Source organism: Nerophis lumbriciformis, linkage group LG24 (assembly GCF_033978685.3).
Source record: "Nerophis lumbriciformis linkage group LG24, RoL_Nlum_v2.1, whole genome shotgun sequence".
Taxonomy (NCBI): Eukaryota; Metazoa; Chordata; class Actinopteri; order Syngnathiformes; family Syngnathidae; genus Nerophis; species Nerophis lumbriciformis.
The window spans coordinates 7793638-7805000 of record NC_084571.2 but is presented as its reverse complement, the minus strand read 5'-3'; the positions used below and the strand labels follow the sequence as shown (position 1 = coordinate 7805000).

At 41.7% G+C, this 11363-nt stretch overlaps 1 protein-coding gene across 6 annotated transcripts in view; it reads left to right on the top strand.

Moving 5' to 3' along the window:
- Nucleotides 1-11363, top strand: part of LOC133620178 (RNA binding protein fox-1 homolog 3-like) — a 1135173-nt gene that overhangs the window by 499325 nt on the left and 624485 nt on the right. For all 6 annotated transcript variants that reach the window (XM_061981452.1, XM_061981455.2, XM_061981451.2 and 3 more), the window contains one exon: nucleotides 142-239. In XM_061981452.1, the coding sequence (XP_061837436.1) occupies nucleotides 218-239 (22 nt within the window). In that variant the 5' untranslated portion in view covers nucleotides 142-217. The remainder of the gene's footprint in view (nucleotides 1-141; nucleotides 240-11363) is intronic.

Sequence of the window (11363 nt, the reverse complement as noted above, 5' to 3'; positions counted from 1 at the left end):
ATGCTCGATGTGCGCAAACAAACAAACAAACAAACAAACAAACATTCATAGAAGCGCTAGCATGGTGCTGCTAAGCTAACGCGCTAACAGGCAAAACACTGCATTTGAAAAATCAAGACCTGGTTTTCTTTGTGCTGTCAGGTTGGATCACGTCGTGAAGAAGCAGCACCATCGAGTCCACAAGAACCAGCTTCTGCCAGACCGGCCTTTTCTGTACATGGAGACCCCCAGCTGGGCAGGTAGGCTCCTCTTCATCCTCTTCATCCTCATGTCAGCTTATTAACTGATGCTGTGTCGCATGTGTACTTAGTCCAGACTATACTGTGTACATGTGTACTTAGTCCAGAGTATACTGTGTACATGTGTACTTAGTCCAGAGTATACTGTGTACATGTGTACTTAGTCCAAACTATACTGTGTAGATGTATACTTAGTCCAGACTATACTGTGTAAATATGTACTTAGTCCAGAGTATACTGTGTGCATGTGTACTTAGTCGAGAGTATACTGTGTACATATGTACTTAGTCAAGAGTATACTGTGTGCATGTGTACTTAGTCGAGAGTATACTGTGTACATGTGTACTTAGTCAAGAGTATACTGTGTGCATGTGTTCTTAGTCGAGAGTATACTGTGTACATGTGTACTTAGTCCAGAGTATACTGTATACATGTTTGCTTAGTCCAGAGTGTACTGTGTACATGTGTACTTAGTCAAGAGTGTACTGTGTACATGTGTACTTAGTCGAGAGTGTACTGTGTACATGTGTACTTAGTCGAGGGTATACTGTGTACATGTGTACATATTCGAGAGTATACTGTGTACATTTAGTCAAGAGTATACTGTGTGCATGTGTACTTAGTCTAGACTATAATGTGTATATGTGTACTTAGTCAAGAGTATACTTTGTACATGTGTACTTAGCACCGGTGTGTACAAATGTTGTTGTATTACTGTTTTAAACTGAGTCCTGGTTATTATTGAAGGTCTTTATTTTTACCTTCTTCTTCTTCTGACCTTTCTTCTGACTCTTTTCATCATCCTCGGTTTTCTTCTTCTGACTCTCCTGAATCGTCTGACACATCTCACTCTTCTGACTATGACCTTTCTTTTTCTGACTCTTCTTCTGCTTCTTGTTCTTGTTCTTCTTCTTCTTCTGACTCATCTTATTTTTCTGAATCTTCTTCTTATTGTAATTTTGACTCTTTTCTGACTCTTCTTCTGACTCATCTGACTGTTCATATTTTGACTCTTCTTCTTTTGATTCTTCTTCTTTTGACTCTTCTTCTTATGACTTTTCTTCTGATTATTCTTCTGACTGTTCTTCTTCTGAATCTTCTTATTCTTCTTTTGATTCTTTTTCTGACCCTTCTTCTGACTCCTCTGACTCTTATTCTACTTCTTCTTGTTCTGTTTTTCTTTTTCAAACTCTTCTGACCCTTCTTCTACTTCTTCTGACTCTTCTTATTTTGACTCTTCTTCTTCTGACTTTTCTTCTGATTCTCCTTCTAACTGTTCTTCTTCTGGCTGTTCTTCTGACTCTTCTACTTTGACTCGTTCTGATTCTTCTGCTGACTCTTCTTCTTTTTCTTACTCTTCTTCTTCTAACTTCTTCTTCTCCCCCTTCTTCTTCTTGTGACGCTTCTTCTGACTCTTTCCATCCTCCTCCTTCTTCTGACTTTTCCCATGACACTTCAGACTATTTTGACTCTTCTCACATCTAACTTTTTTTTTCTTCTTCTGACTCTTCTAAATGTTCTTCTTGTGACTCTTTTTCTGACTTTTCTTCTTCTTCCGACCCTTTTTGTGGCTCTTCTTATTATTCTAACTTTTCTTTTGACTCTTCTCCGCCTTCTCCTTCTCCTAACTATTCTTCTTCTTCTGACTCTTCTGACTCATTTGACTCTTCTTCAAACACTTCTAATTCTTATTCTGACTCTTCTGACATTTCTTTGTCTAACTCTTCTGACCCTTTTTCTACTTCTTCTTCTTCTGACTCTTCTGACTCATTTGACTCTTCTTCAAACACTTCTAATTCTTATTCTGACTCTTCTGACATTTCTTTGTCTAACTCTTCTGACTCTTTTTCTGATTCTTCTTTTTATTCTTCCGACTCTTCTTCTTCAGACTCTTCTTCTGACTCTTTTTCTGATTCTTCTTTTTCTTCTTCTGACTCTTCTTCTTCTGACTCTTCTTCTTCTGACTCTTTTTCTGGTTCTTCTTTTTCTTCTTCTGACTCTTCTTCTTCTGACTCTTCTTCTTACTCTTCTTTTTCTTCTTCTGACTCTTACTTTTTGTTTTCTTCTTCTTCTGACTTGTCTTTTGATTCTACTTCTTATGACTTTTCTTCTTCTGACTCTTTTTCTGGTTCTTCTTTTTCTTCTTCTGACTCTTCTTCTGACTCTTTTTCTGATTCTTCTTTTTCTTCTTCTGACTCTTCTTCTTCTGACTCTTTTTCTGGTTCTTCTTTTTCTTCTTCTGACTCTTCTTCTTCTGACTCTTCTTCTTACTCTTCTTTTTCTTCTTCTGACTCTTCTGCTTTTGACTCTTCTTCTTCTGACTCTTTTTCTGATTCTTGTTTTTATTCTTTCGACTCTTCTGCTTCTGACTCTTCTTCTTCTGACTCTTCTTCTTCTGACTCTTCTTCTTCTGACTCTTTTTCTGGTTCTTCTTTTTCTTCTTCTGACTCTTCTTCTTCTGACTCTTCTTCTTACTCTTCTTTTTCTTCTTCTGACTCTTACTTTTTGTTTTCTTCTTCTTCTGACTTGTCTTTTGATTCTACTTCTTATGACTTTTCTTATTCTGGCTCTTCTTCTTCTTCTGACTCTTCTGACTATTTTTCTGACTATTCTTTTTCTTCTGACTCTTCTTGTTAGTCTTTTTCTGATTTTTCTTCTGGCTCTTCTTTTTCTTCTGACTTTTCTTCTGAGTCTTCTTCTTTTTCTTGTACTTCTTCTTCTGACTCTTTTTTTTTTCTTTTTACTATTTTTCTTCTGACTCGTCTTCTTATGATGACCCTGCTTCTGACTCTCTTCTTTTGACTCCTGTTCTGATTTGAATTATTCTGCCGCTTCTTCTTCTGACCCTTTTTGAATCACCTGCTGCACTAACGATCCAAAGGCACCAAATAAATAGAAAACCATCCCCCCACCCCACAATCAATTCGGACATTTCATTCTCGCCCTACGGAAGCCAGTGGAGCATTCCGTAGGTCGTTAGCGGCGACAACAGTCAGACTTCTCATCTCTCATCTTTTTCTTCTTCTGTCTCTTCTTATTTTTCTGACTTTTCTTCTGACTCATCTTATTTTGACTCTTCTTCTGACTTTTCTTCTGACTCTTCTTCTTTTGACTCTTCTTCTTCTGACTTTTCTTCTGATTCTTCTTCTAACTGTTCTTCTTCTTGCTGTTCTTTTGACTCTTCTTATGGCTTTTCTTCTGATTCTTCTTCTAACTGTTCTTCTTTTTCTTTCTCTTCTTCTTCTAACTCTTCTCCCTTTAAATCTTCTTCTCACCCGTCTTCTTGTGACTCTTCTTCTGAAGCTTCTTCTGAAGCTTCTTCTGACTCTTTCCATCCTCCTCCTTTTTCTGACTTTTCCCATGACACTTCAGACTATTTTGACTCTACTTACATCTAACTTTTTTTCTTCTTCTGACTCTTCTAAATGTTGTTCTTGTGACTCTTTTTCTGACTTTTCTTCTTCTTCCGACCCTTTTTGTGGCTCTTCTTATTATTCTAACTTTTCTTTTGACTCTTCTCCTCCTTCTCCTTCTCCTAACTATTCTTCTTCTTCTGACTCTTCTGACTCATTTGACTCTTCTTCAAACACTTCTAATTCTTATTCTGACTCTTCTGACATTTCTTTGTCTAACTCTTCTGACCCTTTTTCTACTTCTTCTTCTTCTGACTTTTTCTTCTTCTGTCTCTTCTTATTTTTCTGACTTTTCTTCTGACTCATCTTCTTTTGACTCTTCTTCTGACTTTTCTTCTGACTCTTCTTCTTTTGACTCTTCTTCTTCTGACTTTTCTTCTGATTCTTCTTCTAACTGTTCTTCTTCTTGCTGTTCTTTTGACTCTTCTTATGGCTTTTCTTCTGATTCTTCTTCTAACTGTTCTTCTTTTTCTTTCTCTTCTTCTTCTAACTCTTCCCCCTTTAAATCTTCTTCTCACCCGTCTTCTTGTGACTCTTCTTCTGAAGCTTCTTCTGACTCTTTCCATCCTCCTCCTTTTTCTGACTTTTCCCATGACACTTCAGACTATTTTGACTCTACTTACATCTAACTTTTTTTCTTCTTCTGACTCTTCTAAATGTTGTTCTTGTGACTCTTTTTCTGACTTTTCTTCTTCTTCCGACCCTTTTTGTGGCTCTTATTATTATTATTCTAACTTTTATTTTGACTCTTCTCCTTCTCCTGACAATTCTTCTTCTTCAAACTCTTCTAACTCTTATTCTGACTCTTCTGACATTTATTTTTCTAACGCTTCTGACACTTTTTCTACTTCTTCTTCTTCTGACTCTTCTTATTCCTCTCCTTCTTCTGAATCTTCTGACTCTTTTGACTCTTCTTCGAACTCTTCTCCTGACGTATGACTTTTATTTTTCTCTCTTCTGACCCTTTTTCTTCTTCTGACGTTTCTTTCTCTAACTCTTTTGACCCTTCTTCTACTTCTTCTTCTTCTAAATCTTCTGATTCTTCTTCCGAGTGTGGTAAGTGTGCATCACCGCACACTTACTGTTTGGTGTGCAACATGACAGTGTGCTGCATTGCGTGCTACTTCTCAGTGCTAACGCACTTACGCCCCCTGAAGACCCAGTGTGAGTACACAAGTGTGTGAAATTGAGACACAGCATGAGAATATTAAACAGTAAATCAAGCGGTAAGTTTATTTGCCACCTGCTGGCCGTTAGACAGATTGCAGGTTCTTCTCAGGTCTGAGAGCTACGTCTGCTTGACAAGTTTATTAGCATGATTGCTACGCTGCCACGTAAATAGGCACGTATCAGAGTGTGTGTGTGTGTGTGTGTGTGTGTGTGTGTGTGTGTGTGTGTGTGTGTGTGTGTGTGTTCATGTTTGGCTGCAGTCTTTTACTGTGAGTGTGCGAGAGGCAGCAGACGCCCCCTCGGTGCAGGATGCGCCCCCGCTGTCATAAAGGCTGCATGTATGCGTGCCTGGCTCCCCCCAGTTCAGCCATATTGTTGCTAATGTGCGGCGTAAGGCGAGCCTCCATATGCCTGAGAGCGCCGTGCCGCCGTCATCGCTCCCTCATCCACCGGCCTCCACGGGGCCATCGAGCAGGTGGCAGCGAGGATCAATGGCTCCTCTCCACTCCGCGTCTCCTGGAGGGGCTGGCGGGATGGGAGGGTGCAGCCCACCAGGCCAAATAGGGACAGTTTCCATTAGTCTAATTGCTGGCGTGTAGTTGACTATTATCCTCGTGATCACCTGCAGCGCGCTCGCTAATGACCGACCTGGCGTGCCCCCTCCTCGCCACGTATAGCCGGTGGGCGTTATGAGCCCCCCGCCTGCCGCCGTCGGAGCGTAAACAAGCCAAAGCTCCTCGGATGTTTTATGGAAAGACTTCCATCAAGCGGCAGGAGATCAACAGGTGCGGCTGATTGGAATCTACTCCGTCTTCCAAGATGGCCGACACGGGGCCGCCAGTTAGACGCGCTTAAACATCGCCGCCGTGATAACGCGGGGTGTGTAAATGAGCCCCATCAAAACCTGCGTCTCGCCTGGCGAAATGATGATGACGCTCCTCAAGCTCACTATTACATGGGGGGGGGGGGGGTGTTGTTGATTTTCGTGTAGAAATGGGAGAAGATTCTAGAAGCTTTTCCCTTCGCAGCGATTACACTTCCATCAGCCTGAAAATGAGCCGAGCATTCCTACTTCCTTCTTTGTGTGTTCCGGAACACCTGCTGCGTACTTCCATCAGTACACTTCAACAAGTATACTGTATGCACCAGGTACTCAGTTCCTGAGTGTTGACAGTGTAGTGCTGTCCCAAAATGATAACCAGAATTGACGATCACAATACTATCTTTGCTTACTATTTTTTTTTTAACTGTTGAGTGTCCAGTAGGTGTCCATCACTGCACTCTTCCCATTTTAGAAGTTTTAAGTACAATATCCAGGTACAGACAATGTGTTGCTGCCATTTAATTCAAAGTTAATGATTATTTGCAAAATAAAAATACGTTTCTGTAAAGACTTGGACTTTGGCTTGGTTTGTTCTCCCGTGGTGCAAATGAGCATTTGGACCAGACATGGCGTGAAGGTGAAGACATTATTTATTTTAAACTATCAAAAAAAGAATAAACAAAAAGCGCGCACAGTGGCGGAGAATAAAACTAGACTTTAAACACAAAACTTGCACATTGGCAGAATCTATGAACAATTAAACAAAACACTAACTGTGGCTTAACAAACAAAAACTTACTTGGCATGGAACCGGCATGAAAAAAAGAGTAGCAAGGGTCATCAGGGTGTGGAGAGAGTGCAGGAGCATAAATGCGGGGATGTCGTCAGAAACGAACAACAGAAAATGAATGAACTTAAATACTATGGACATGATTAGTGAAAGCAGGTGCGTGACTCAAAACGTGAAACAGGTGCGTGACGTGACAGGTGAAAACTAATGGTTGCTATGGTGACAAGAGTGCACAATGAGTCCAAACGTGGAACAGGTGCGTGACGTGACAGGTGAAACTAATGGTTGCTATGGTGACAAAACAAAACAAAAGTGCACAAAAAGTCCAAAATTTAAACCGAACATTACTAAAACAAAACATGATCACACAGACATGACAGTTTCTCAGTTTGAACATTAATGTTCTGTTAGTTTTGGACTTCATAGTTCCTGTTTGTGTGCACCCTTGTTTGTTTTAGTTACTACGGTTATGCATAATATTCCGCCTGTCTCTGATTAGTGTTCACCCGCTCACCTGCTGCCCGAGCACTAATCAGAGGCATTTTTTAAGCCTGCCTTTGCCGGTCAGTCGGCCTGGCGTCATTGTTTGTTTCACGCAACCTACTAGTAAGTCTTGTTTGTTTCATGCCACAGTTTCGTGAGTGCTCCATGCCATAGTTTATGCTAAGTGTTTGCTTCATGCTCTCGTCACGTAAGTTTGCTTGTCTTTTAGTCCATGCTAAGTGGTAGCTTAGTTTCAAGTGCGATCAGCACATTATGTTTTTTGCTTGTTTTCTGTTTTTTGGTACTCCGCGTTATTTTTGAGAATAAATCATGTCCCTACCTTCACGCGTTCGTCCGGAGTTGTCCGTTCTGCATTCCTGGGAGAAAGGCACCCACAGTGAGCTGCGACCCCCCGCGTGACAAATATCTTGTCTTTGCAGTCTATTCAAGGGGCCTCACCTGCCATCATGGAAAGAAAAAAAATGTAAAAATAAAAAAATTAAATTAAATTGTTATATGTATCCAGTGATTATACTATAAAGTTATTTTCCATTTAACTTAACCAGTTTTAGATTATTTTTTATTCAAAATCGCTGAATTTTCACATTTGCCGTTCAAATACTGAGAAGAGACGGTGCGGTGAGCAGCAGCCAGTTGAGGCACGTCACTCAGTTGTGCCTCACCATGGATTGCGGACTCGGCTAACTGCTGGCCTGCTGTGCAGTGAGACCGTATTGCTATATGAACTATATTATACATTTCCATAGTTTAGTTAGCTGATGTATATAATGTACAGTGTATTTTGTCAACAACTGTATGTGTGTAACGTATTTCTTGTGCTGAGCAATCATAAAAATGCTGCGTAGACGCACTGTGTGAGGCTCGCGTAACCCCGCCTCCGCGCAGACTGCACCCCCCGACCGGAGCGCCACACCAACCAAAGCCCACACCCAAACCCTCCACGTGCAAGACCGAATCCACCCCAAAAAAGTCACTTAACAAGAAGCCAAAAAGTGCAAAAACAACATTGCTCGCGCCGGAGGAGCCGTGAACGACTGCAGGGACACAACATTAGGTACACCTGCAGACTGCAGCACGGATGTCATATTTCATTCATTCACAACTCCTCCAACACGAACACCACTGTTCCCGCACTTATAAGTAAAGGTAAGACCATAATAACGTTTTTTTTAATTAAATGTGCTTTTTTGTGTGCTACAGTTTGTATGTGTAAAGTTAAAGTTAAGTTAAAGTACCAATGATTGTCACACACACACTAGGTGTGGTGAAATTTGTCATCTGCATTTGACCCATCCCCTTGCTCACCCCCTGGGAGGTGAGGGGAGCAGTGGGCAGCAGCGGCGCCGCGCCCGGGAATGATTGTTGTTGATTTAACCCCCAATTCCAACCCTTGATGCTGAGTGCCACGCAGGGAAGAATGCTGGTATGAGCTTTTAAACATAACCCGTTAACTGCTGCCAATCAAATGGTGAATAAGATACTCTTTAGGGTTCATATGTTTGTAAATCTGACTGTGATGAAGTCAGTGCCTCACCAGCCATCAACCTCACCGCACGTCACTGTTATATTGACATATTGACCTGAAGTTGATCCAGGGATTTAAGCGTTGAATAAAAAAACATATTTACATGTGACTTATTTTGAAAATGTTCGTGACTAAACATGAAGAAAGCCCTAAAAGGTAAACAACAATGTAGGGCTGGGCGATATATCGATATACTCGATATATCGCGGGTTTGTCTCTGTGTGATATAGAAAATGACTATATCGTGATATTCGAGCATACGTTCTCACGCAGTTGCTTTTAGCTGCGGGGCATTAAACTGCATGCGTTGCCCACTCTTTCCTGTCTCTCCTTCTCACATAGACTTAAAAACAAGCGCACCTTCTTACATACGTCACATACTGTCACGTGAGCAACGTCACACGCTCCTGCGGAGCAGGCAGGTAGCGACATGGTAACGTTAGCTGTGATGCTAGCAGCTAACGGTGTGGTTTGAGTGGTAATATGAGAGAAAGAAGGTGCAAATCTGGTAACAAATGGAGGAAGAATGAATTCCCAAGTCTGGCGGTGGTTTGGCTTCAAGCGGGAATATGTCTTTACATGTCAACATCTCCATTCGGTGCCACACCAACTAAATGCCAAAGCAACTATTTCCACATCAACACCGTAGGACATATACTATTTGATATGCAGCTCATTTTTATGTGACACTTATTGAAATATCTTGTCTGTCATCATGCACAAAAGTGCACTTGTAGCTTGTTTTAAAATGTCTCTGACTATCTTGCACATTCTGTTTTGGAAATTGCATGAATGTTTGTGCCACTGCTTAATAACTGTTTAATAAATACAGTTTTGCTAAATTGACTTAGTTGTGATTTCCCTCTCTGCATGAAAGTTTAAAATGAGCATATATTAATGCAGTATGAAGAAGAATGTTTTAATGTAGACACATAGAATCATCATACTGCTGTGATTATATGCATCAAGTGTTCATTCAAGGCTAAGGCAAAATATCGAGATATATATCGTGTATCGCGATATGGCCTAAAAATATCGAGATATTAAAAAAGGCCATATCGCCCAGCCATACAACAATGTATATATTGTATTGGTTTTGAAATGTCAAAATGGCCCCTGCATGCGGTCTTTTTTTCAGCGTGCGGCCCTCAGTGGAAAAAGTTTCCGTCCTATTCCTACTTTGAATGTATTAAAATATTTGAGTATCGTCCCAGCGAAACTAATGTCTTCCTAGCCCCTCCCCTTGTGTCTTTTTCTTCACATTATGCTAAATTGTGTGTTTGCAAAGTGCGCCTGTGCCTTTAAAAGCCGCACGTGTCGAGAGAGCGAGGCGGGCGGACGCTCGGCTGGCGGGATTGTGCTGACGGCAGGCCTTTGCTTCGGAGCATGCCCATTAGAGGGAGCCATAAATCCTGGGCTCTGCGGGCCGGGCTGTGTCAGCAGTCCACTGAATGAATTGATTTTAAACGCCACCGAGAAAGAAGGAGGGGGGGGGGAGGGAAAGAGAGACTATTTCATTCCCACTCCGCCAGTCGCGTTCGTGCTCTCCCCTGTCCGCCGACGGCGAAGACACTCGAAACGACATGGCGGTGACCTCCCGTCCGCGCTCGCCTCTCATTGAACTCCAAATTTAGTCTCTCAGCCTAAATCCAAATAGTTTCACCTACAGGGGGCGCAAAAAGTGCGAGAAAGAATACACATCCATCGTATGGAAGGTGGTGAGGAAGAAGGTGTGGGAGGGGCTTGCGGGGTGGCGTCCTCTCTGGCTCATTACGTTGTTTAAAGAGGCGGCGCTTTCCAATCACCTGCCCGCCGCCACGCTTCATAGGCGCTCCGGCAGCGGGATCGTACATCAACTTTAATGTCGGCCGCCTCCCCTGCCTTTCACTTTCCATTCTGCACAAACACGTCCGTGTCGCCGCTCAACTTGATTTCATTCCGTTTTATATTTTACGCAACTCTTCAAATGGCACTTTTCATATCCTCCCGAGAAGCAACGTCCTCTGCAGTGGACGATTGTTTGTGTTCTAGTCAGTAGGATATAGAACAGTTAGGGGCCTCAAATTTTTACTTTTTAAGGTCAAGGTAAGTGTTGCCTTAAAGTAGGGCTTAAATTTTAGGGCACCAAGGCAAATTGGAAGATATATATATATATATATCCATTCATCCATCCATCTTCTTCCGCTTATCCGAGGTCGGGTCACAGGGGCAGCAGCCTAAGCAGGGAAGCCCAGACTTTCCTCTCCCCAGCCACTTCGTCCAGCTCCTCCCGGGGGATCCCGAGGCGTTCCCAGGCCAGTCGGGAGACATAGTCTTCCCAACGTGTCCTGGGTCTTCCCCGTGGCCTCCTACCGGTTGGACGTGCCCTAAACACCTCCCTGGGGAGGTGTTCGGGTGGCATCCTGACCAGATGCCCGAACCACCTCATCTGGCTCCTCTCGATATATATATATATATATATATATATATATATATATATATATATATATATATATATATATATATATATATGTATATATATATATATATATATATATAAATATATATATATATATATATATATATATATATAAATATATTTATATATGGACATTGAGGACAGGGTGGACGCCACAGCCAACAAGGAAGCCTTCATCACATTGAAGGACCACAAACCCAACTTCGCAAATAACCCAACATGCCGACTAATAAACCCAACTAAATCTGAAATAGGAAAAATCAGCAAAATAATCCTGGACAGAGTCAACACAAAAATCAAGGACAAAACACCACTCAACCAATGGAGAAATACAGCAGCAGTAATCAAATGGTTCAACAACATCCAAGACAAACAACAGCACAACTTTATCTCCTTTGATATCGAGGAATTTTACCCTTCCATCACGCAAGACCTACTGAC